This window comes from Acanthaster planci, linkage group LG01, assembly GCF_054643075.1.
Source record: "Acanthaster planci isolate LZ-2023a linkage group LG01, COTS_SCS, whole genome shotgun sequence".
In the NCBI taxonomy this organism is placed as follows: Eukaryota; Metazoa; Echinodermata; class Asteroidea; order Valvatida; family Acanthasteridae; genus Acanthaster; species Acanthaster planci.
In genome coordinates, this window is record NC_141777.1 from 29,842,375 (window position 1) to 29,869,630 (window position 27,256).

The following is a 27,256-nucleotide window of genomic DNA, read 5'->3' on the forward strand; positions in this document are numbered from 1 at the left end:
GAAGCAGTCACAAGTAACATCTCTGAAAAAGCTAAAGGACAGAAAAATGTGGCTGGAATTGTGCATTTGCAGAACTAATACAAAATCCAAATTGAAGAGTGTGGCTAAATAGATTGAACCCTTTCTATGGTTGAACTAGAAGAATATTCGGGTCATTTCTGAATGGCACCCTCTGTTGACCTGACATTGCAGTTAGTTAAGCTGTTTTTCAGTGGATGTGACAACACTATTTGTGACAGAGAAGTGGCGCATGATGCAAGCTGTTGGGAGCTAGAATGCCATCAGAAATTCAATATCAGTTATGGATTGGTGATTAGAGATGATTGAAACCTCGAGCATGAGTCCATGTGAGATGGTTTGTGAGGATCAGTTCAGTGGTTGCCATGGTATTAAAGGATCTGTGATGTGGATTTTACTTGGGATCATGATTTGGGCTGCTTGCTCCTTGCTGTTCCACAAGGGGTGTAAGGGAATTATTTGATATCCCTTTATTGGTTACCCTCATTGAAACACTTAGAATTTGTCATGCTTTTCCTGAACAAATGAGGGCGTTGTTTCTGTGATGTCATAACAGAACTACTTGAGGGAAGGGTGCGCTGTTCAGATTGTTATCCCAGAAGTTACTCACTGAAACTCTTTATCAGGAAACTTTGCTCGCTGGCTTACTGATCTTGAACAATAAACCACCAAAATAAACAAACTTAAGAACAAGACATCCACAATTCTGGCCAGTTTTAGTGCAGAAGTAGCTGGATCATTCAGTTTGCCGCCTTAGATGAATATGCAAATTACATAAATCAGCATAAAACCAAAAAGGCACCAATCTGCCCATAATATGGTACAGCAAAGATTGTACTGTAAATCAGGTTAAATGGGGTACAAAGACACATAAATGTATGACAACTGTATCAAAAAAATTATGTTGCATGGCCCTTTGCTAACAATGTGACACATAAACATTGATCTGTTTGTCTTCTACCCAATGCGTTCACAGTTGCCAACCATTTTTTTTTTGGTCACTAATGCACGTTTCATCAATTTACATGCATAAAAAGGAGAAAAAAATATATGCTATAGTCATCAGAAAAAAAAAATTGTGAAATATTTAGTTTTGATATGACAAGTTGTAAATTACAGAAGTACCTATTTACTTAGTTTCTTGCTAATACGCCAACAATGTGACAATGTAAAAAACAAACAAACCAAGCTTCATAAAGCTTTCAGGGCTTCTGGCTTAGCTATGATCTAGTCATTTTTATTGAGTATTATTTATGTGCCTTGTCAGAACTGCTCAACATGAATTATTCCTGGAGTATAGTAGTATGAATAGCTACCGTATAATTTATGACAAAGCTATTTTGTGTGTTTACATGCTGAGGCAGGAGGTGTCATTATTTCAGCGTAACTTTGCTTAATATTTATTCTGAATCCTATAGATTTACTTCTATGAAACTGTAGAACAGTCGGTTTCTGTAACTGCAGTTTGATACCTTCATAAGTCAAAGAAATCTAGAGAAAAGATCCAACGATTTAGAAGGATGTATTGCTCTGCTCACAATTTTTTTGTCACGATCACAAGCATGACTGGAAGGGAAAAATTTGTTGGAAAGGTCAACGGTTTTTAGTTGTTTCTCCATGCCAGTCCGTATTGGCCCATCATCAGCTGACATGTATCAGCATGAAGAGCGGAGAACAGATGGTGATTTGATTCATGTACTTCAGGCGAAAGCACAGTGAATTTCATGACGTCCAAAAATTGTAGCTTAATTTTGATGGGCACTGTCACCTCGACAAATTTGCTTCACGCAAAACTTTGAAGTGTGAACCAATCTTATAGTGTAGGCAGGGACATCACCTTAGTGAACACAGTTATATATGCTGTGTTCACACACTGGATGCAGTTTGTACGTGTGAATGATATAAGAGAATGAGGCATCAGAACTAACACCCATAAGAGACACTTGAATCACTTCAGAGTTCTTTTCTCGTGACTAAAAGAAATTTGTAACTTGAGAATTTTTACCATCCAATCAGATCTACAGAAAAGAATGATAAAAGTTCTCAGTTGAACCCCTGCAACTTCTTCCAGGCAATTAAAATGCTAATCAAAGATATTTACATTCCTTATTTCCTTGTTAGATTATTTGAAAGTCTCTATTTCTACGTTTCTGACTTGGCTCTTTTCAGCTCTTTGACATTTTTTTGATGTTTGTATTTACAAGGATGAATGAATGCATTTCAAAAATACTATTGCAAAACCCATGCAATTTCAGTTAGTTATGAAAGGCTTGCTTATTAATAAGGTACAATTCATTCAGCAAGCACTTAAACTTACTTGATGTATTTACAGTCAGTAATATTTTTAAGCTCCCCTGATTCAGGCAATGGAGTATTTGCAGTGTTTCCTGCTCGATGAAGCAGGTCTTTAATCCAACTGCATCTTGCATATGTAACTGGCTCTGTTCAGACACGGTCTGTCATTCCAGGACTTGAGACGATGGTTCTCAATCTCCTCCTCCCACATCTCCACGCAGTCCTCGTTACCCCCGACATTGTTGGGTCTCTGGATGTCCCAGAAGGTGAAGTCGATGTCCCTGCTGTCGGACCAGGTGAAGTAGTTGCGGCCGTTGGGCTTGTAGAAGCCCAGCCAAAGCTGGGAGGCATTGCCCGCCGTCTCCCGGGAGGAGGCCCAGAGGGTGTAGATGAAGTCGTTCTCGGCCTGGCTGTTGATGGACACCAGGTGAGCGATGGCCTCCTCGTCAGAGTGGCCGTTGGAGCTGAAGCTGTTGCAGTGGCCCTCGGCCTCCGACCAGGTCTTGTGGGCACCGAAGAATCGGTAGCAGTGACGGCGGAAACGAGTCCAGTAGGCGGGGCACTCGGCATAGCTCAGGCTGGCCACACCCAATATGGTCAGTAGGCATAGGGCAAACAGCATTGCTCTCTGCATGATGAAGTGAGGATGAAGGAGGTTGGCTACTGGTTGAATATCACGGAACACTCTCAAGCTGCAAGAGGCAGTGGCTCACCTGGGAATGCTGACTGCTGTATGTTCCAGCAGGTATCTCCACCACACACCTTGAAGTGCTTTGTTAAAGCAAGAAAAATGTCAGAAAGTGAACTTCTAGGCGTGCAGTACAAGAAAAGGTTTGTACCCTTAGATGTTCACTGTGACTCATTCCAGATGAACGGCAAAACTAAAAGCAACTGTCAAGATGATTCAGCTCTTTCCTTAGAGGTCTTTGCTTTGCAAGAAAACCTTGTGAATCTTTCCTCAAAAGACACAGCACTGACAAATCACAGTTGCTATCACTTGTCACAGAGGAAATGTGTCCACAGTCCTCTCAATGTTGGATGGAAATTGTAAATTTTGTGCCCAGTAATGTCTGAAGACCACCGCACGCCCTTTGCGCCTGTGCAGTTTTTGGCTTCTATTGAACAGCTGTGTGTCTGCCCCAGTGTTTTTATCTGCTGGTGCGTCTGGTCCGGAAGTGCCTTTGTGTTGCTGTGGTTTATCTCATTACCTTGTGAGATCCTTCACCCTGAGTCCCCCCCCCCTGTCCTAATCCCTAGGGGCCTTGATAGAGGCGATACTTACAGGAAGCTGGCCCTTGATTGAAACCATTCCTCCAACAGGAAGTTCTGCTTAAAGCTGTCTCATTCTCTTTTCTGTCTCGATTAGAAAAAGAAAAAAAGGGGAAAGAAAATGAAATGAAATGAGAGAGATAATGGAAACAAAAGGAAACATGTCGAAGCACAGGCTGCTTCCTTCGCTCAAAGTAAGAAGTAAACAAATACCCTGACACCCCCAACAAACAAAAAACAAACAACCAGTGCGTGTTTTATTTAACCTTTTTGTGACTTCTTTTTTGATGGAGAAAATGCCCAGTAGCCATTGAATTAATGCATACTGGTATCTCTCTCTATAAAAACCACGAATAAATAAGTTTAAATTACATGTAGGCCTAATTCAGACTTTGCAACAGGAAAGGCAAAACTTCAGAGATGTTAATATGAACCCTGCCGAGGAAGTGTGCCTTTAAGATAAGCTGTCCTTGTCAGGTTATTGCTGAGGCTACATTGTTGGATATGACTTCAGTCGCACTTGACCCAAGTCAGTATCTGGCCACTGGGTCATGGAAGAGCCATGTCCGAGTTTCAGGGTCAACACTGTCGGAAGCTACAGTACCTGTCCCAGCGCAGCCGTGTGTTTCTGTGGTAAGATCCTCTGATTGTTATTTTCCCTGGGGTGGACCTTCCCAAATTCCAAAGAGAAAACTTGAATCCGCCTACCCTTGGCACCCTATGGATCGGGCCTGGTCGAGGATGAATCCCATTTATTGCCTGGTGTGACAGTAGTAGTTTGTGACGTTTCTAGAAAGTGATCTTGAGAGATTATTGGAGAAATTGCACTTTGCTGGCTTTGCCAGTCAGGAACTTGTCATTTGAAAGGTCATTGCACTGTTGGTGGGATTTTATGAATAAGGTTCTTATTTAAACTTGTGAGGCAGTACCTCGTTTTGCTCGTGTGGCACTTTTAAATCAGAGAAGGGTATGGGGTAATAAAATGTTCTTGGCATTTTCATCTCATCTTCTTTGTCAAACCTAGCATTACTTGATATTCAAGGAGTTGGTTACTCCCTAAGATATTGGTTCTGTTGTGGGGATGGCTACTGGATGGCCCCACTGTTTGAACGTCCAGTTGAAAGAGGTTTTCCCGACATCGTGCTTATCAGAGACAAATATCTGTATGCTTTCCTTATCCTCATTGACCCACTCTATCAAGTGAGCTGACATAAAAATGTACCACTAACTTTCTCAACACAAGTTATTGTTTTGAAATCTCATTTACAGAGGACGAAGGATTGTATTTCTGCCTGTGTCATTTATGAGAAGTATGGTCAAGGCAATATTGGTGTACATGTTGCAGTTGACTGCAGATTTAACATTGTTTTTCCACTGGAATCCTTCAGTTGGATCAAGGCCGTCCCATGTTCTGAAAAAAGAGAGAAATTAAGAGTTTTTAAAATCTTTTAAATGCATGTGTGTGTAACTATTTAATAATAAATGTTCACTTAATGTTTGAGGTGTTAATTGATTTTATTTTATAAAGTTAAAAGGACTTGCCTTTGGCACCTGATGTTGGCATTCATGTATAACATTGATTACTAGTCAACGTAAAGCAATCAGAACTTAAACAATAAACAACAGTTTCTTAGGGATTAGTTGCGACTGAGCCAAATTTTCTTCTAAACATTCTGAAGAAATTACTAATACCGGTAAGTCCAGAAAATTTGGTGAACTTGTGTTCCTTGTAGTTTAAACATAAAATTATGATGCAGGGATTTATCCTTAGGTCATCCCAGGAAGAAAGCGTAAACATTACATTGGTTTGTACACAAAAAAGTCGTGCATTTTGGTAGATTTTTGCTGGACTTCATTTTCTCTTCTATGCTGATTCATTGTTTATGTGCAATAAGTGAGCGCCTGTACCTTTCTCAGAAATGCTTTAAGTAAGTAAATTCTGGGTTCACAATTTTAAAGAAAAATGTATGCAATTAACTATGTCTTCCCTGGATGACATCACAGCTACGGCGCCCTCATTTGTCCAGGAGAGCATGGATAATTCTAAGTTTTAAAAAGTACACTTTTCAGTTCATTTAACCAAATAGGAATGTGAAAGTTTTCACACACTGAGGAAGAGTACAAAGTTGCAGAAAAATGATGTCTTAGAAAAATTCATTGTGGCTACACTTTATTGATTAATGATAGCCACTAGAAGTGACTAGCAAGAGACTGAAACCATTCTGCAGCTTCTAAGTAATGTTTCATTAAATGTTTGATTGTAATCAAGCATGGCTGCGAATTGAGCCAATTTTGCATATATTTTTGTTCGACACAACTTTGGAGTCCTTCAATTCGTCCCCATCCCGGCAACCTGGTTGGCATTCACACTCGGCTGCCCCCGAGATCAACACCCTGTCACGATGGTTAGTTATTAAAGGCTTGGATGGCATGGTTCAGTGAGCACCCCCTTTGCCAGCCGAGCGTTTGCAGGCATCTCTATCTCTTGAGTGACTTCATTAACTTGTCCGTGGGCCCAGCCCGCCATTTCATATGCATAATGCTTTGGCTTGTGAAGGCTACATCAGCTTTTAATTTCCCTCGCATCGTCACGTTACCCCTCCCCCTCCCTCAGGCTTTTATTCATTAATCCTGAGGCTCTCGCCTCCGTCAAAAATTGTGAATCTTTTAAAAGATTCTTTCATTGAAGACAAGTCTACTCCCCTTGTTGTCTTTAATTTTTTTTGGGGGGGAGCATTGTACCAGACATGTTTTTGATGAGCTCATCTTTAGTTTGTCAGTGGTACATCAGAATCCTCTCCCATCGTCAAGATTATTAAAATTTGAAAAATTATTCAGAGGAAATAATTACATCCATTCAATAATGTCATAACCTTACTTAAAGTGGTGTCATACAGCTGATATAATGGTACCTTGTTTGTGGCAAGTCTAGTCATAAAGTATGAATAGAAATCTTGCACGACAGCCACAATATGGTGTTCTGTTGGTACCTTAATTAGTTGAATTGTGACAAAATTGTTGCATATCTGCATCTAAAGCGGTAAAAAGGAGTGCCTTATTCTATCATTTTGCTTTGTCAGCCCAAAATTTATCCAGATGAGGAGAGACAGTCACAGATTTGTATCTGTGTATTTGTATCAATTCGCCATTTCTGACAACTGACTACTGACAACATAAAATTACTTGCTACTTTTTATTTTAACCATTATGCATTAGTTCAGGAAAACATCCGGAGCATTAAACTATCTTGTTCAGTGTCTAGAAAGAGCTATTTAAGAGAATAAAAGCAACTAATTTTCAAGTTAAATGTCAGACCAGAAGAACGCACTGGTACATAATGAGTTCAACTGACGAGCTTGTTATTGTTACGCTATCCTCTCCTAAAAAAAAAAGACCTTGATCACCTAAGCAAAGTGTCCCTGACACAATTTGAGTGAAGACGGATAGACGGATGAGATGATGCCTGATGTCGGCCATGAGCTGCAGCATTCCCTGAATCTCAAGGAATCTTGTGTCGCCATGGTATCTGCGCTTACGTCGGCAGGAAAATGTCCTCTACCTCCCTAACCTCTCCCTGTACATTTGTGATTCCTGCCTGGAGGGTTGGGGGGGGGAGAGTGGAAAGGAGTAGGAAACGACGATGTTGGCTGCCTGGATGTACACTCCTCCGTCTCTCTCGTGGTCCACGCTCTTTATTCCTGCTAGAAATATAAATAAATAACTGTGTATTTTTTATCTTCTCCCCTTCTCTTTGCCTCTCCCTTTTGGTCAGCAGCCGTGGTGAGGGGAAAATTCTCTCTGTCAGTGTGAATTATGACTTGGACTGGGGTCTCTGAAATGAGAGTCACCAGGAAGTAATGCCTGTGTTGGTTTCCCTTGCTCATCTGATGCTTCCAGACATCTTGGCTGTGGCCACGATGATTGCATTTTGCACCTGTTTTACATTCATGTTTGAGGAAAAAAGATCTCCTGCAATAAGAATCTGATGATTTTTACATATGTCTAGCACGGTATTCTAAATTCATTGGCTATTTCTCTTCAGAAGTACAAATACAGTGTGTATGCTTACAAGTGCACTTGCATGTATACACATGGCCACAGTGTGTTGAAACCACAAGCGGATAAATAATGACCCTTTGCCAAAAGTGGCGTCATTTTATAAATTCTCTGAACTAAGATGTTCCCGTGCTGTGTTCAGTTTTCTCTTGGAAAAAAAAAAACAGAAAAGAAAAACAAATTCAGATGGAAAAGAGGAATGACCTGACCGAAATTTCCTTCGCTGCCTGTGCCCAACTCTCTGTTAGTGTCAGTGTCGTTATAGGATCAACTCGGATTGATGATTCTGTAGAGATTGTTTAATGAAATTCCTTGCAGAAGGGACGATCCTATTATCATTTCAATTCTGCCTGCCTTGACTTAAACTTGATCATTGCATTATCTTCCCCCCCAGCCACCAGTAGTTTTTTTTTTCTGCAGCCTGTCACAGAGTTTATCTGAAAAAATGCCACTCCTTTATACCTGAAGGAACTTCATTCAGCATTTCTGCTTGGAGAAAAATAGAACTTTGACCTATGGGTATATGCAGCTTTACTACAGGAATGAAGTGCATTTATGTGTTAAATTAGAAAATTAAACTTCACTTTGGACAAAGGAAAGAGAGGTATTGCTGTTGAACATTTGTGTTCCGAAGAACAATTTTCAAAAAATGAAAAAACCTTACTCAGTGTGCAATACTCAATTCACTGAATTGTCTTGTGCCCAAAACCAAGGTGTCAGGTGAAGGAAACTTTCTGTCAGGGTGTCTTTGTTGACTGGAAGAGCTGCATTTTAAAAGATACCTTATTTAACAAATACTTCATTGCGTTAAATTTCTGTCGTTATTTCACAAATATTTGATTGTATTAGAAATTAAGTGTAAATATCCTTCCCACTGGCAAACTAGGATGATTTCTTTATTCAAATGGGAGGGATGTTGTGAAAATGGCTTGTTATTCCACTCATTAATATGAATCATGTGGCATGCTTGAGCTACTCAATGCAAATTACACAATCCTTTGATTTTTTCTTGAGCAGGGAATTTGTCCAAGTACATTTTGACAAGACATTGAAGCTCTGAGTATTCAAATGACTTTCACGTCTCGCCCTGCGAGTCCAGGCACCAGACATAATTTGCTGTGAGGAGCTTATGGGACAATTGGATTGCACTTGCGAGGTGTTGATGTATGCCTCCATGCAGGGGCTGTCTATCAACAACTGCCGTTTAGCCGATCAACCCTCTCTTAGAATATCTCCCTTCTTTTCTGTGGGCTTTTCCCTGCTGGATATGGCTGTAGCGCTGGTCGGTGATTGTCTTCCCTTGGTTAATCACAAATCTTGATTATAACCCTGTGCAGCTTTCCTTTACAGAACAATGCCTCAAAACACACACACACTGTGAAATGAATTATGTATTTATTTGTATCCTGGGAAAATGTGAAAGAGACCAGAAAGACAGTTGGCTTTTTCTGCTTTTTTTGGTGAAAGGAAGCTGTTTAAGCACTGAAAAGGAAGTTCAGATGGAAACTGAACTAATGGTAAAATTGGAGTACTTACATTGCAAAAGAGTTTGTTTTCACAGGAAGGGACGTGTAAAGCAGCAAAACTAAACCTGAAAAGAGTTGACCATGATACCAAAACAGTTGTTCTCTTTCAACCCTCCATTGACTGATGATTATAAGCAAGTAGATTATTTAAATTTTTTAATAGGGTTTGAGACTTAATTCCGAGAGCGAATTGTTTATATCTTGATTCAAGTCACACATTGTGGTCAGCTGAATTTTGAATTTAATTCTTTATACATGTATGACCATAGCTATTCTCTCCTTATTCTGAATATCTTTTGCTTCGCATTACAGTTACCTATAACTCGCCCGTTGAAGCGCACATTTGAAAATTTTTTTTTTTAAATGTTTTTCTTGGGGTTTGGATGACAAAAAAGCGATACATTTTATACATAAACCTGTGGGGGGAGTAAACCAGTCAGAAATAAATATAATTTTCTTGAGAATACTTCTCAAGGGTCTGTTTATCAAGTCACAGAGAAACACGTAGTGCAAAGAAATATTTTGCAAATGAATAAACTTTCAAACTTTGAAAGAAGAAAAAAATTCTTGATTGTCTTTAAATGGGCACCAGTTTCTTTAGGCGGAAAAATGAACATGATTGGTCAATGTGGGATGAATGAACTTCAAATCCTGATTCTCATTGGCCAGTACTAGGTGGTTTTTTGTATATACATAATCTCAATCCAAGACAAAACTGGTGTTTTGGGAAGGAATTTTTCTGGGGACTAGCTTTACAATTTAAGGTTTATAAATATCTTTACCCCAAATCTACAATGCCGTGTAAAAACAGCATGGTTTGAATTGGAGTGTATAATAAAATGAAACAGATTAATGCTGTGCACAAAATGCGTTGCTTTTAATGTTCTTCATCCACATTGAAAAGGATTATTGAATGCCAGGTTTTAGGCATACACATATACACTTGCATGTATTAAGAGTGCATCATGCCTAGTGCATGATTGCTTGTGCATGTAGTTGCCATAGCGCCCTCTCTTGTCCACATGTGAAAGAGGAAAACTCATTTCAAAACAAGTTGGTGAAGTTATTGTATCAAATGTTTTTAATACTATTTGTAGTAGGAGAAACTTATGTAGTATACTAGTGTGTCAGATGATGTTTTTGTAGGGTTGGTCCCGAATGTAGATTAATCCATGTGGAAGTGTGACTGTGACATTTTCATTTTCGTATAAAAGGTACGTCATTTGAATAAAAGAAATTTGTTCAAAGTTTATTCACACTTTTCCAAACTACCTTTTCTCAAAATATTTGAACACAGCTCTGTAGCGCTAGGATTTTGGAATGCATGGTTTGGTTGAGACTGTCTCTAGACCAATTAGGATACAGAATCTATGGGTTAGGTGTTATTAAACTCACCATAAGCACTGATTTATCTACATAATTATCTGCTCAACTTGTTAGACCCGTACCTGTTATTTCTCGCAAGCACACCCTCAGCGGTTGCAGCGGAAGGTTCACAGTGGGCACGCACCTGGAGCGATCATCACAGCACTGCAAACTGTCCCAAACCAGACTCCCCAACAATAATATTTTAGACTAGGACTGCTTTTGCACCATGGCACACTCTAGACATAAACTCACACTAGTCCTGCGCTACTCTCAATATGTACATGTACATTTAATACACGGGCTATTGAGCGCATTATTATAAGATGCTTGGGCACCAACAACACTGATCTTGTGCATACCGGTACTTTGCATCCAACCCACACACTGAATAGAAATGATGTCATTAATACCATAGCTTAACTTGTATGAGTCATTTTGTTACAAATACAGGGTGTATGTATGTTGTCTGGTTGGAAGTGAAGTTCAAGACCGGTTTTTGACAGTCTCATTTCAAAGAAAGCATTTGAGCACATTTGAAATAAATATTCTTAAGCTTGCGAGTGTAGAGGCGAAAACAGAGTCAATAACAAGCATACCATGCCTATTTGCAATGTCTGTAGCATTAGCACAGAATCCACAGATGAGTATATTTTGGGCAATGTATATTACCACCTAGATTTACACTTAGCAGCGCCCCAAAGTGACACCTTTTCTTGTACTAGCAGATTGCATACTTGGTGCGCAGTGCATTTTTTGGGCATTGTTTGGTGCAACGTGCTGTCATGCTGAGCACTGGAAACGTGATAGAAATACTCAATTTCCTGTGCTCTGGCAGGAGTGGATTCACCAATGGGAAAACTCCTGAATAGCAGGGTTTACATCAGAATGCTCAAGTGGGGGTAGCTGATTTCCTTTCCTGGACCTGTCAGCCTGCAGGCTAGTTTGCCACGTAAGAGCCCTTTTTTGGGAGAGCAAACCGGTCTTTTTTTGTCATAGGCTCATGTTATTTAGACATGGCTGATTTCGTGATTTTGAGTCAAATGCCTGTTAAAAGTAATTGATGGAAGTACATGGCAGTAAACGCATTTTTTTAAAATTTGGTCATGTATTTGAGATGTATTATATTGGTAATTTTTCTTCCACACTGTGAAGGCATCATGCTGGTGAATGTGCCAAACAATACAAGACAACCAAGGCAAACAACCAGAGTTAAAGGATTTAAACAATCATTAAATATTATTATGCTTGCATTTACATGTAGATGCTTGCATTGTACACTGAATCTTACATGTCTTTTCTTGTATTGACTCCCTTTGTAAGAGAATAGATATTCAAATGAACTCACTTCCAAGGTTTTTCTCAAGTTATGTCAATCTCCATGCACAAAGTGAGTGCTTCGGTTCGGGACATGTGACTTTTTAAAGCTGAAGGATGCTTGGCAGGGTTGTGGTCAAATTGGACACTTGTGGTTGATCAAGCCCCTCCAAAAGTCTGTCTCAAGTCCATTCATGAGTCCGGTCAGTGTGTGTACGGCCGGGGGAGAACAGAGGCAAAGGAATGCTCGAGCCACCATTACAATCTGACTAAATTGCGACCTGGTTGTGAGACTGTATGATGGATGTGTGCATGCAGGGACTTGTAAGAAGCCATGATGGACTCAACAGCAAAACAGTCAGGCTTTGAGCTTGCCGGGCATGCTCTCATCACATATTATCCATCACGGCAGAAAGAAAATGAAATTTGAATGATACATATTAGCGCTGGCTATTCACCCCTGGCCGAGGTTAAAATCATATTTCATACTGCTCCTCCACAAGTCATCATCCTCAAAGGACTGGACCAGTGGAATCACTCAGGAGACAAATTGAGATGCATGCACATGTGTTCAAACACATGGTTTGTGGTCTGGCCCAGGAGTATGTTCTTGGAAAAGTCAAATGAAAATTGATGGAGCCAAAGTCATGAATTCTCAAGGGGCTTACCTGGTACGTGATGTCAAAGGGTCTCAGAAAAAAATATATCAATTAATCATCAATTCTTAATCATTTGCTATTAAATGGCAACTGAATTTGCAGCGGTACCCGTAATTGGCACCTCAGAAGCATCATTTATTCCCCATTACTTTGTCAAAAGTCACTGTACTCATTCTCTTTCTGCTCTTCCACATTAGCTCAAATACTTACTTGTTAAAATGCCCAATTAATGCGCTGTAGCTGTATCGCATGCGAACATAACATTTTATCATCATTTCCAGCACTTTTATGTTGTTTCTTCCATCTCATTTCTTCCATTCTTTGATCATTCTGGGGTGAGAATCCATTTATTTCCCTTGTGACCTTGCATCATTTAACCTGTTGTCGTGGTCATTGTCATTAAGACAAAGGATGCACCTGCTCTCCTTAGGCAGTGTTTATAGATTCAGTAAAAGGGGCAGAATGAAATGCAGTGGGCATATACACTGAGGGGATTTCAGAGAAGACACGCTTTTTGTTTTACTTTGCAATTTTGTTTTTGGATTAACTCACCTGCAAGCCAATCATCAAAATGCTCAAAAACAATCAAATCCAATGTTCCACCGGGAGCTTATTACCTCAAAAGATGGAAGTGCTGGGTCATGAGATACCAGCCTATTCTATCAACACTTATGAGTGTTGATAGAATAGGCTGGTATCCATGATGTGATCTATAATGCATGGTTGTGACACCTTTAGGCTCTAGGGAACATGGCAACCAAGAGGTGCACAGACTTAAACATCAGATCATGAAAGCTTTTCAGTGAGGAGCTTCTGCAAAGATGCTTCCTGAACAAAGCCCAACCCTATCTACAAAAGATGGGGGGGAGATTGAGACAAAAAGGACCAAATCAGCAAATAAGTAACAAATAACCTTTCAGAGGTCAACTGTGTGACCCTTAATTCGTGTTTGTACGTTTTAGCATGTTAGAATGGAAATATTGATTTGTTACGAAAATGAATTCAGCAGAAGCATGGAGATTTTCCTGTTTTCTTGAATGAAAACTTTCATGCAGATTTAAAGTTCAAGGAGGTTTAAAAGTCAAAAAGCTATTTTTCATTGGTACATTTTTGTCTTCTTGTTGGCATATTTTGAAATATCCAGTGGAAATTTTGATTTCACACAAGTGAAAAAGGAAAAGGCAGGGGGACAGGACTTTCAAGGTTATTCTATAGACAGTAAGTCTTGAATCTCAAGATGTGCTGGTGTTACAAGAAAAGAAACAGCACTTTCTCCGAGTCTGTCTGGAGCACGCTTCAAAACAATTTGAAACAAGAAAAGAGAAGAACTATCAGCTTCAAAAGGTACTTCTTGGCTGCTGACATACAGGCTTTCGAATGCATTGCAAGTAGCTTTTAATAATTAAGTGCTTTTTGCCTGGAGACACTGGTGTGGGAGCTATGGAAAATTGGTGAGACAGGTTGATCCAGTGGATATTTGAAGCCTTGGCTAGGTGTTGGTTTCAGCTGTTTGCTGAATGCGACTACATTCATGTTTGCAGAGCTAACGGAATTTCCCACCATTACTGTCATCGGACAGTCATGTGCCAGGTTGTTGACTCTGCTGATATTCACGCCTTTGTCACCCCCCTCTTATTGAATGTTTACCCTTTGCTTCTCGCAATTTCTGGCCGTGGGCACTTTTTTTGAACTTTTCTTTTAGAGTCGGGGATGTGTGTGCCAACCTTGCTGTCTTTGTATGGGCCTGAGAACCAAGCAGGTCCACATAATGCAGGGTGTGTGAACTTTGAGTGGATAAAAGGCGTGTTTCCATTGGACTTTTTCTTCCCTGGGCACATGGAGACTTAACGCGACATTCCTTTGTGTCAATCTACCGCGCATTCCCACATGGACTTTTTTTACCCGTAACAGAATGTTTATTTGCTGTGTTAGGCCTAATAAGACCAGCTGATTACATTGCCTGTGCTGTACAAATCATGCCAAATCGGCAAAATCAGACGAATTCGGCCAAATCTGCCACAAATAAGATAAACCCTTACAGGAAAAACCCCCACAATGTGTGTATAGCTTTATCTGGGCATGCTTCACTGTGTGTATGCGGCATGCTGCTGTACTGTATGCACGGAGCTGGAGACTGGGAACAATACGTCCATTTTTTGCATGCCCGCTATCGATCTCAGTGTAGGCAGTAGTCTGGTTCGTAGGTTTAGCGTGGTCGCAGTTCCCTGTTCCCATTGGGCTTTTTTGCTCCCCTGCTAACTTACTGTGGCCGCGCGGAAATCTTCCGCAACCCTTTTCGGCCTGTTAGTTTTACATCACAATTGTGGTCGGCTGAGAGGGACGGTAGTTTACCTTGTGATCCCATTGGATTTAATTTTTGTAATTCTACAGGAAAGTCACGGTAAGTTAACCAAAAAAAGTCCAACGGGAACACAGCTTAAGCCAGGTCCACACTAGGTTTTCCCTCTCTGAAAAACAGGTTTAGAGGCATTGGGCATCAGTATAATCTAACTTAAAATAGTGAACACAGTTCAAGAAAAAGGAGTAATTTCACTGAGTTTTCCTGACTACATAACACTGTCCACATGAGGTGCTTAAATGTCTGTGTGTATTTGTGTGTGTGTGGAGGGGGAGCATCTTATACGTAGGTGAATCTCTATGTAGATACATTTGCAGTTGTTAGCATTTGGGGACTTACACTAGCAGATACTCTACAGGGATTGAATCAAACTGCATCAAACTGTGTTGCATCAAAAATTGAAGAAAACAAAAAGCCTCAAGTTGTTTACTGACTCAAATTAGTATCGGAAACTGGACGATGAATTTAGCATTTGAAAACTTTAATCAAAACCAGTCTTGAAACTTCTGTTAGGTTACAGAGCTTGGCATCTCCTAATTTTGTAGTACCATTTGCATAGAAATTGGACAAGCTTCTTATTTCCTCAGTGAAAAGAATGAGTTGTTTATGTCTGAGTTTGGTGGCTTTGTTGGGTGACACAAAGGGAATGAATTATAACTCATATAAACTCTCCATGTAATTTCTGCTCTTAAATGAGATAAAAAGAAAATAAGTCTTTCAGCTAACACTCATGCTTCTCTTTTGTATGCCTATGCCTTTTCTATCCTTTGTAAAGTGTCCTTCCCCACCCCACTCCATTTCAGGCCTACAACAGCCCATCAGGTAGTCGCTTTGATATTTCAATTATGTGCACATCTTTCCATAATGGCAACGGTAAACACCTAGCCTCCCCGGTGTCACGTGAGCCAGCGACGTCACATTTTGTGACACATCGTGGAATCATCCCCGACATTAAAACCTTTTTGCACCTGTTTAAGTGCTGACATCCCGGGTAATTGGATCTGTGGATGGCATGGTTTGGATGCCTTTGTCAAGAGCGAGATTCAGAGTAATGTAGGCCGAGCTGTGTCGCCTTTCTTCTCGCCTTTGAGGGATTCCATTTTCCTGCTCTTAGTCTGAACGTCAAGATGAATCTTGAGTAACTTTCAGTTTTTTGGTTTTTACCTCGGGCAGTTCTTTTTTTTTGGGTGGGGGGAGAAGAGCTGTTGCTTCTGTCTAGCTATATAATGGAAGCTCACAATAACTGTTAAAGAAAAACCTGCCAGCTCTGAACATAGACACAGGCAAATGGGAAATCATAGAAATATCAATGCTAACAGGACTGGGAAGGAGGTAGAGAGGGAATCTGCCCCTCATCCTAGACACGTTTCTGTATCACCTTCAAGTCATGTTTCTCTTGAGCCTTTCTGCTGATGTCTCGCACTTATTCTTGTAAACATTTGAATTTAAGGGTGCTTGATATTGTAAGATTTTCACTGACCAGACATACCGCGTGTGAGCAAGTGCTCACCCACAGACTACATTGTGACTGATTAGTAATGGCTACTTTGGTCATTGACAAATGTTTAGACTGATACTTCTTAAACTTTGGAAATGTACTAAGTGAAGATGACTTCAATAACCTAACTTTCACTGATATCTTTAGTAAGGTAAAAGAAAAACCCAAATCTTGCTCGTTCATTGTAAAAAGATGAAAGAAATTGATACTCACAGTCTTTAATTCCAACGTGACATCTGCTTCCACTTGTGTGATTGTGATCCCTCTCTGTCACGGTTTCGGTTCCTGTTTTAGAGTGTTCTCCCTGTCCAGCCATTCCATCACGTTTCTGTTTCACTGTCATCCTTACTTTTCCCACATGGTACAACGTCCAGATAACTTGCGGTGGATAAGCCGCGTGCGTAGCAGTCAAACTTGCCATCGATGAAGTGGCCGCAGTGCGATCCCCACGAAGCACGTGTCCAACCAGAGTTTTGCTCGATACTCAGTGGTTCTGTGTACATCTTTCAGATCACAGTGACTTGATGTTGACATCCAAGCCTCCCTCCCAAGTCAGCTCCTCACTTTGGTTGCCATGGCAGTAATGGTACAGGGGCGAATTTCCAAATGTGAATTCCATTTGCTTGCACTCATCATGTAAAGCGCGTTCATCTGAAGAATCTTAAATTTATTGTATCCACCGCGTCAACCCACACATTTCCTTAAATGCAGATCGGTCGGCACTGATTGGCTTTTGAGCATATACGCATATACATTGCGGCCCAATACCACATTGGTAGATTACAAAGCTGCAGATGATATCTCAAATGCATGCAGCATAAGGTGTGAAGCATAGCTTCCTGTATTAGAGCTGCACATGAAGACTGGTTGCATATTTTTTTTCTCCAAAGGTCATGAACAAACTATCATCTTATGAAATCCTCCTGTAGTTGGACACATGACAGGTCAGCAACTTCCAAAGTTGACATTTGTGAACCACGTTCCGTTTACACAGTTGAAAATACCGGTATGAGATTACTCCAATGATCATTTTGAACGTCTTACTGGTACAACATTTGACCAGATCATTTTAGTGTCTGGAACTGTGACTCTGTATGAAGTTTGTATGTATTACACTGTTTGAAGCCACGTAGGTTAAATTGAACTCTTGTTTAGAGAAGCTTAATTATACATTGCTAACAATCTTCAGATCTCATAATGCCTTGTTTAAATGAAGTAGACTTTAAAATATCCTTTACAACTACAAATCTACAAAAGTAGAACAGTACTGCAATGAATAACACAAAAATATTGTTTTCAAGGCAACTTTTCCATCTTGATAATTGTTGTGTTTGGAAAATAAAATATTTTTTTTCTTGGGGGGGATGTTTGTCTGAAAGGTCGAGTAGTGTTCATTTCAGTAAAGTTCTACTTTGCATTCTATCTCTTTTTAGGAAAGGTGCATTACCACAAGAAGGTTTGGATTACACATTTTTGCACTTTGAGTGCAGTGGCTGGCTCCCATTAAGTGCATACAATGCCTTCTCGTTGTCAGAGATAGGACGACCAAATTTTGTCACAGCTGTCTGGCAATGACGCAAGCACATTGAACGAAGTGATGCATGCATCACCGCTCAATGTAATAGTGACGAGGATGCATCTTTGCGAACAGTGCCAGCTGATGAGGAGGTTCAGCATTATCAGGGCGTGGGTAATCCAACGCTGAAAGTCCCACATGCCTACATACTTTATCATCCCCCCCTCTTCCTTTACAAACGACTCAGCCAACAAGATCAGACAAGGCATTGCAGTGCTGAGAGGGAGCCCTCCTTTGCTAGAAAAAGTGAGAAAAAAAAGGGGTCACACATGCACCTGATGAGCAGCAGGTTCACGACAAACTCATCTTTGAAGTTTGAGACCAACGTGATGGCAGATCTTGACTCCTCTGTTGGTCAGCTGATAGACCCGGTAGCACCTTGGGTAGTTCCAAGTGGACGTCAGCTCCTCTCAGATGACCAGGCAACACCAGGATGTCACATCGGAGATGCTCCGTGTCAATGTGAACTTAACTTGTTACCTTCGTATCACTTACATTGTGGACATAGCAAACTTATCCTCAGTGAGCTAACGGCCATAAACTCTCGCATTATAACTTCTCCAAAGTTCTCCGTGCTCTTAACCACAGTATTTATCTAGATAAGAATAAGTTAAGTTAAAAAAAACCACCAAAAAACAAGATCTAGCTACAACAAGAAACATTGTCCACACAGTGCCTTACCAGGCTGTCCTTTACATATAGCCAAAATAAAAACAATTTGTACAGTAATGGCACGTAAGTAAACAGTTTATACATGTTCCCAAACATGTGACACTAAAATCTGTCAAATAGTTATCCTGCTGTCAATTTCAACATTTAGTATTTCAGCTGGTGACATTTTCCTGGAAAGAAATTGAAGCTAAGGTTGTGTGGTGAGAATATTTCAGTCACGGGGGAAAGGGTTGGGCACCCAAATTTTGTTCAAGACCCTTGTTTACCATTCAGCTTATGGACTCTTAAAACAAGCTTTATTATTTGCTTATTTGGTGAGAAGGGGGGCATCTAGGGAGGCCCAAGCACAGCTGTATATACTTGTTTTATAGTTGCTGAGATCACATTTATGGTTTGACATAGTGGGTGATCAGAAATCTAGTTGGCACACTCAGAAGTCCCAAAAGCTCTGTCCAAATTTACCTAACAGTAATAATTAACCAACAAGTGTTTGAACTTCTCAAGTTGGCAAACCGTTTAAGAGCGCTTAATTAACTTATTACTGTTTGCAGAGGATATTTGAGTATTCCTTTAAAAGATGAACAGTTATTGGCCAAACAGGTTACTGACATAAAATTTGCAACCAGTTTCCAAAAATGAGGCCCCACAAAGTTCTTATTATTTAAACTTGAATTCCATACTTCCTGATACTAGTATATTCAATCTATAACCATAACTATATTTGCAGCATACTTGGCTGTCAGCCAATCAGTTTCCCGTTCTTCCTAAGAACATGTAGTAAAGAAAGATTGAACACACAAAGGACTCAATTCAAAGAAATCTTTTGTTGCACAAGTGGTAGATATTGAAGCAGAATCCCCTGGGTATTGGGCCTATTAGAGTTGCCAAGCATTGTGTGTGTACACTTACATACTGGGTGCCCCTCTAAAAAGCACAACCCCAAAGTAACATTCATTTTCTCCCCCAAAAGTCAGAAATTGTTACCTGTAGTATCAACCTGAAGTTCAGAATGTAATTTTTTCAAAATGGAAGATTTCATTTCAATCTTCTGATGCACTGCAGAGATAATCTTGATTATGTAAGACAACAACTTTTTTGTTCTATGCAGTGGGATTTAGCACACCAATCAAAATGCTTTTCAAGCCATTTACTATCCCTTCAACACATGGGATCATTAGAAAGGCCAACAGAATGATGATACTGAACTGGAAAGGTTTCTTTTGTGTTATTTAAAACCTCTTTTATGTTCTATCAACAAACAAACAGGATCCCAAACTGGTTCAAACTGATTAATGTTGCAGAAGTAAATAAGATCAGCTTCTTGTTATAAATTGACTGTGAGTGGTAAATTGCACAAATTCAACAGAAGTTGTTTTCTCTGAGACAAACTATTTCAACTGTGTAACTGCACAAAAAATAAAAAATTCCTCACCTTCTGAGGTATCAGTTTCGTCAAGTTTAGAACTAAAAAAGTTTCCAAGAATTAAAGAACCAAAACAGTTCTGTGATAATTTAGAATTTGAATTTAGTGATGGAATGTACTCTTGCAAGATAAACCTTTTAAAACTTAGGACAAAACAAAACAATGAGTTGTCTATCTCCGCAACGCAATGTGAACTTCAAATGAAATTTTCAGTACAAGTAGAAAACACCAAAGCTTGAATTTGATACATCAAACAACAATTAAGTTTGGGAAAAAAATGTTACTTTTGGATTTTTAGGGGGATACCCTGTGTATTGAAAAGTCTTTTCACTTTACCCTGTACTTCCCCAAGGTCATTGAACACATGTCCGAGTAAAATGTTTGCCCATTTTGCACATGACTTCAAGTCAAGGGCACGCATTGTTCTTGATGAATAGACATGTATTTAATTAGAAGTAAAAGCATTCCTAACACTGATGAAGAGTCATTGAAGAGAAAAGTACATGTAATCTTTTATCTGTGATGTGAAGAAACATCATTTCAAACTCGTATCCTCCAGAATTGAAAAGATCATGATTTGCTTCGGTTTGTTAAATTTTTCATGTTTTTTCGTTCAATGTTATAAAACAAAATTTACTTCTTTCTTGGATAAATGGTTAAAGTCAGGAGACCCTTTTGGAATTTCACTTAGGTGGCAGTATTTGCTCATGGCTGGCTTAGATGGACAAGGATATGTCCTCAGATCAGAAGTAAACTCAGATCAGTGGCCTCATAATGTCCTTTGAATCAGCTGGCACAACTGATAGATGCAGGGATAAGATTGTGAATATTTTAGACGTTGCCGATTCACAGCAAAAGAGACATTTGCCCTGCCTTATACTGTCTCCCAATCTCTTTCACAGCCTCCAAGGGAGGTTCCCCCCCTTACAAGCTACCACTGACCCGAATCTAGGACACCTCATCAGCAGGATTCCTCTCCCCCTGCAGGGGCAGGTGATAAGTGGCTCATTATCATCACCCTCCTGTCCAGGGGATTATCTGGAGTGGGTGATAATGGCCCTTACACTTCATAATCCCTTCTCCCCTCCTTGTGTATCCCCAGAGGCAGCCACACCTGATAATGGGGGGCCAGCCAGCCCAGCTGTTGAGGAGAAACTGCTGAGCTGAGCTGAGCTGAGCCAGCCCATCTGGACCTGCTGGGGCAGGTGGTGTATGTCCCGACCTGGACTGAAGTCCACCATTGGTAGTTGTATGCTAATGACTTGCCAAGGTTTTAATCCCCTAATGTCCCGCTCCAAGTTCAACTCCTAGGTTTATTATTTCTTTGGGTCCTTCACCTTCTATCACGGAGTTTCCTAATTCTTGTTCTACTTCAGTGGTTCTCTGGACCTGCTGCCAGGCAGGTTGCTTTTTGTGACCCTGACTGAAGTCTGTTGTGGACAGTTGTATGTTAATGAGTTAATGTCACATTCCAACTTCAGATTCCGTTATTTGTATTATTTTTCTGGATCTTCCATCACATAGTGTCATTTTTGTTTTGCTCTTGGGTTCTGATTTTTTTTTTCTGCTGGTGGTGTTTGTAAGTTTTGTTGAGAACTGTTTACCTCGCTGTGAAGTTTATTCTGTGCAATATTTTTATTTTGCATTTTTATTGCCGATTGTATTTTTCTTCCGGATTGTTATGCTTGGTCATGCTTGAAAATATAACAAAAACATATTTATCATACAGTTGTTGAAAGCAAGGCTTAGCTTTCTGTGGGTACCCTTAAAAACATGAAGTTGATACAATAGAAGTTGTTTATGTTTGGACTACAAATTACAGTACAAGCTCTATGTGTGTGCACAAAGGGAGCATTGTGATGAAAGCAAATATTGTGGACTACAGATAATGAACTTGTTTGTCTGTATTCAGTCAAAAACAGAACTTGAATGGGTGTTTGCATGATGCTTATTGACACATATGGCCTCCCCCCTGTCTGATGCTTGTTTTTGAATGTCCCACAAATACTGTGACTCTCCAACAGGTACTTTGTTATAGTGTCCGTTGTATGAAGTCTGAACGCCCAAAACATCCCTTTACGAACACATCCCAATCTAGAGTCTCTGGTGGATTTTTGCATTAGGTTTAGTCTTTCAGGGGACAGCCTTTGAAGCACTTTATTTGTGCATGCGTATCAATAGCATGGCATTCTAATGAAAATGGAAATTCCATTGATAACCACTGCGTAAGATTTGTTTAAATACCTTTTACTCCAATTAGTCCCGACAACTTGGGAGCCAACTCACAAGGCTGGGTCACATCTTACTGTGTACATGTACATGAGACAACAAACAGTTCAAGGGTAATAAATTTAAAGCCACACTGCTTGACAGAGTTGGAGCATCCCTTAATGTATATTCTCACACTGTTTACAGGGGGCGGAACTTGTTTCATGGATGAGCTGGGAATAACAGTTTACCACAGGCTGTATCATTTGTTTGCATTGGGTTGATTGGCTTTGTTGAACTGCTGTGATCAATCTTCACAAAATTCAAATCAAGGTGTCAACCTGACCTCCTTCTCCATTTTCTTACATGAATGTTTGTTCTGTTCCTGAGGCCAGGCCAAAAACCGGATGGCGATATCTTTTCAGGGGTGGTTGGATGTGACAGTGTACATGCACGTTAAAATGTTAAGCTGTCGAGGGAATGAAACATCTTTATCAACAAGAAATGCAATTTGGACAATGTTGAAGGAGACTCAGCACTGCTCAATTAAAAAAAATCAGGATTTTGTCAACTGTCTGTTGTCTGTTCAAGGTGAACGATTTCAGCATCAATTCAGCTTAAGATAACAAGCATGAAGGCAGACGTAAATGAAGTTAACTTTCAGAAATCAAAACACATCCATTTTTCGTTTTGCACCGTATTGCAGTATGGACAGGGGCGTTGGTTTAGAAAATAAAATAAATTGGGCTAGGAATTATCAGCTGCGGTGAGGGAGAGCGACACCGACACGCATGTATATAAAAAAGCCGAGGATCCTTGGCGCATCTGCTTGCCTGAGGAGCAAAGTCTCCAAAGATAATACAGACGGGCCCAGATTTTGCATGAATCCCTACGCCCGAGGCCGCACGCGCACAAGATGAAAATGATTTCTTCCTTATATTTTCTCGCACTCTCCTTTGTGCGTCATCGTGCTCAGCTGAATGCGAGGGCGAAACGTATTTAAAGATGGCCAGCGGCAATTCAATTTTTTTTTTTTGCGGCTAAGAGATTAGAAAATGTGTGTATTAATATAATTTTATGTTCAATTGGAGCAGTGTAATTCTCCAGCCCGTCGTTTCTTCAATTTGGCCAAGTGTAGTGGCGGGGGGTTTTTATACATGGTCGTTGACTTCATGTACAAAACTAGACAGTTGTTGCTTAAATATTTCCAGCAAGATAAAAGTAAAATTATGTAATATTCAAAAAAATAATTAAATGTGTCACCATTGTTCACCTAGAGATTTGCAATTTCATTAATGCCTCCAGCAGGTTGTATGGTATTAGATTTTAAAAGGTCATTCTTAATTCTTCTATCTTATTTGACCACATCAGTAATAATATGTGCCAGAATAAGAAAAAGGGCCAACAAAAGACTGTGAAATGTTTTTAAGTTGTTGATTAATTTGTCCTGTTATTGCACCTGATCAGTGTACGACGTACATGTAAAAATGGCAGGAAAATAAATTTGGACAAAAATGGACTGTAGGTCCATGGATACGTGAACATTCTGTCCTTGTGGCTGTATGTTTGCAGAACCATTATGTTGCACTCCTCAAAGTAGGCCAAATTCATAAAATTTGAAAATCTCAAGGGGGGGGTTTCACAAAGCCACTTATCAGCTCAGCATGTGGCACCAGACAGTAGCATGCATAGTACATTTGCTTCCGTCTCTTCAGACCATTGGTTCAATACATTGGTTGTGAACATCATGAAACGTGATTATTTCTGCTGCCGACTTCTCACACCCTCATTATTTAGTATTGGGCCAAAAGATTCTCTGCCAGTTACCTACTTTTGTAGTTGTATTTCTTGGTTTTTTTTGATAGAGAATTGAGAGGGGAGGAAAATCGGATCTGAAAACTTCTAAAAACGTACACTGAGTTTTCACCACAGACAACCCACAGAACTTTCAATGATGGATCCTCTATCACACAGACAGCATCATGGTTGCCACATGTTTGTACTTTTGGTAATGAAACCCCCCAAATGAAATGATGTGGAACCATGTTCAGTTGAACAGAACAAGCAGAAGCATATTAGTTCCATCAAAACAATTCACACCTTGCAATAAATACCTCGCAGGGCCAAGCTCCTTACAAACAGCATCAGGGATCCACTGCATGTTGAGTTACTTTCATACAAGTGCTTTTACACTCCAGTTTGGCTCAGGAAAAAAGTATTGCTCTACACACATGGGTTACCACCTGGAATGTCGTGTAATATACACATATACAACATGTACTGGTTCGCAGCTGGTTTCCATGCATGTGTGAGTTTGCTAAGCCTTAGTTTCTCTGCAGCAGCTGCGTGAATAAGCCTGTTGGGAGTTAAATTTGAATAAATTTTGGTACACCGAGTTCTTTAAATTCACACGAACATAATAATTTGAATTCTCCAGACTAAAGACACTGCTGCTGTATACCTCGTGATTCAGGGCAAGCTTTGCTTAGTTACATTGTACGTAAGAGACGCCTTGCACCAGCACACTATTTTCAATGGATAAGAAAAACACAAAGGAACTGGTCCATTCCAGAGATAGTGGTTGCTATGCAAAAGCTTGCCCTGAATCACAAGGTATAGCAACAGTGGCTTTAGTCTGAAGAATTCAAATTTTTATGTTTACGTGCAATCAGATGACTCATTGCACCAGATCTTATTCACATTTAACTTGCAAAAGGCTTATTCAGACCTCTGTGTAGGACTGTTCAGTGCTTCACCATTCAAAAAGGTTTGCTCTGCTGCACCTTTCGAAAAACTTCAGCACTTGTAATTTTTGCATGTTAAGTCGATGGCGTGTAACAAATCACTGGTGATTGCTTTGTTTTTATTTGGACATTTTTTGCACCTCGTAGTAGAATTTATTTTCTTTTTCTGAATCTTTTGATTCACAGTTCATAGTGCATTTTTTTAGTGGGATACAGTGCACATTTTCTTATGCATGCATTCTTCTGTCGCTCTTAGGTTGAGTTCAGGCGGCCTGTTCTTGACACGGGTTTCTTGTTCTCGCGCTCGAATGGCACGAACACGACTGAAGAACACTGTTCTCAACACAGGATCACACACCACCTCCTCGTCAGGTTTTTACAGGAACACGCGGAAAAACTCTTGAGATTTTGATTTTGATCAGCTGCAAAAAGTAGAGAGATGGCTTCTAAAGCCACAGACAATGGGAAGTTTTGCAAAATTAACATTAATTATTTTCCGTAACACAGAAGTGAATGTTCCTGTTTAAATAGAAAAGAATTCAGCCCATCCAGACAATAACTCTCGAATAACCCACATGGCTGCCGCCATGCTGCATGTTGCTTGCCACTCACTACCAGCCCCGGCGTTTGACCAGCCAACCCACGAAGAACAAATCGATTTGTTCATGAACATACGAGAACAAGCCGTGCGAACTCAGCCTTTATGAGCAACTTATCTATGCTTTCTCTGTCCTAGACAGAAAAATGACTTATAGGTCATAGCTTAGAACTCCAGTGGTACTGGTACAACAAGTGAAAGTGCAGGTTAGTTTTTTTCTGGTCCCAGAAAAAAACCCAGGCAGTGGGTGTAAGCACATTTAAAGGTTAAAGCAAACATGCTTCTGCCTTTTGGTTTGTTCAGTACTGAAATAAAAAGGTCTGTATTGGGCTAAAGAACAGGCAAAGGGTGTAGACAGAAAGAGAAGACTGAAGGGACATGCTTCTGTCTTGGTTCAGGGCATCCCTGATATCAATGAAGGGAGTAACACAAAATCTCGTTCCTAAATAATCTGTGATCCTGTCGCTAATCGTTGGGTTAAAGATGGACACAAGGGGTGTCAAGACTCTGGGGAGGAGAGCATGAACTGATAGGGGTACGGTCCTCCCCTGCTTGCATCCCCCCCCCACCATCAAGGAGCGAGCACCTCCCTTGGGCCCATTTGCCAGCTCTACTGAGGCCACCTGCCCACGACCGATAAAAATAGACCAGCTTGGCCTACTACCTTGGCATCCATACTCGGATGATTTGATTTAGCGAGTGCCACTCCGCCCGGGGTGCGCGCCCTGTAACGTGTTTGTCCTTTTTATTTCCCTTCTTATATTTTGTTAACCGCACGCATCCAGATTGCTGTGTTACCCCTTGGCTCACCGCGCTGGGGCCTGAACCCAACCTAGCCTGTTTGTGCCGCGTGTTCTCTTAAGTGTGATTAAATCGTAGCACCGGCGCCTGCCCACACAGAAAATAATGAAATACCAAAAAAAAAAAAAGAAGACTTGCTGCAGAAATGCCATGGTACATGTAGCTGGCCCTGTGTAGTGAGCATTATCCCCTGGAGGTGTATCATTTATTGAGACTTATTTAGACTGAAGACAACGAGGAGTTTTCTTTTGTGGCCTCCTCAGTTTGCTGTGGCTCCTTCCTCCACAACCAAACTGTCTTCATATGTTGTGAAGTTCATTTGAAGGGAAACTTTACTTGAGAATAGGGGAGGAGCTCAGGGTGGAGTTTGCAGGTAACATTGAGGCATAGACAGCGTACCTCCCTTTGGTGCATGAGTAACACCATAACTGTTGGAAGTCCAATGAGCTGCACATGCTTACAACTCGTTCATTAGTGTGTGTTGTGGAATTATGAAACAAAGTCCATTTACATTGACATCAGGTGGCAGGGAAAGTTTGCATGCTTTTGTTCGGGACCATGTTCTAAAAGAGTAATACACATATGCATACCGTTGATTAACTTGGTAGGATGAGCTGTTACCAGCAAATGTCTTGCTGGTAACCCCTCTTGCATCAGGAGGGCGTGGCTAATGTCGCTTGGATGCATCTTCTGCCAATATACTTGGTGCTCGCTTTAAATGATGTGTTTCATTTTATGCGGTAATTAAAGGCATTGCCACCTGGGGACAGACCTTTGTCTCTGCGGCCCGTCCTCTGCATGTTGCTGATACCATATTGGGGCCTGTTGGTAAAGTGCATTGGGTTTTGACGGAATACCAGGCCGGCCCCCCC

At 40.4% G+C, this 27,256-nt stretch overlaps 2 protein-coding genes and 1 long non-coding RNA gene across 27 annotated transcripts in view; 2 read left to right on the top strand and 1 right to left on the bottom strand.

The window, feature by feature from the left end:
* The window catches only part of rad51b (RAD51 paralog B), a 209,670-nt gene that overhangs the window by 11,897 nt on the left and 170,517 nt on the right, over positions 1-27,256 (top strand). The gene's annotated exons all lie outside the window — the stretch shown is intronic.
* Positions 718-17,080, bottom strand: LOC110983172 (echinoidin-like). Of its 9 annotated transcripts, none has more exons than XM_087132128.1 (5): positions 16,576-17,080; positions 10,613-10,701; positions 6,987-7,283; positions 3,596-4,993; positions 718-3,084 (listed from the first exon to the last, which is right to left on the bottom strand). In XM_087132128.1, exon 5 carries the CDS (start codon positions 2,945-2,947, stop codon positions 2,426-2,428), a length of 522 nt encoding a protein of 173 aa, XP_086988254.1. In that variant the 5' UTR covers positions 2,948-3,084; positions 3,596-4,993; positions 6,987-7,283; positions 10,613-10,701; positions 16,576-17,080; the 3' UTR covers positions 718-2,425. The 9 variants fall into 9 exon arrangements, with proteins under 9 accessions (XP_086988254.1, XP_086988550.1, XP_086988546.1 ...); XM_087132424.1 differs by lacking the exon at positions 16,576-17,080 and having other exon boundaries at positions 718-2,941; positions 3,027-3,084; positions 10,613-11,159; XM_087132420.1 differs by lacking the exon at positions 16,576-17,080 and having other exon boundaries at positions 3,596-3,666; positions 4,919-4,993; positions 10,613-11,156.
* Positions 11,511-26,515, top strand: LOC147800652 (uncharacterized). The gene is made up of 2 exons (XR_015424205.1): positions 11,511-14,906; positions 17,796-26,515. It is a non-coding gene; the product is annotated as an uncharacterized LOC147800652 (long non-coding RNA).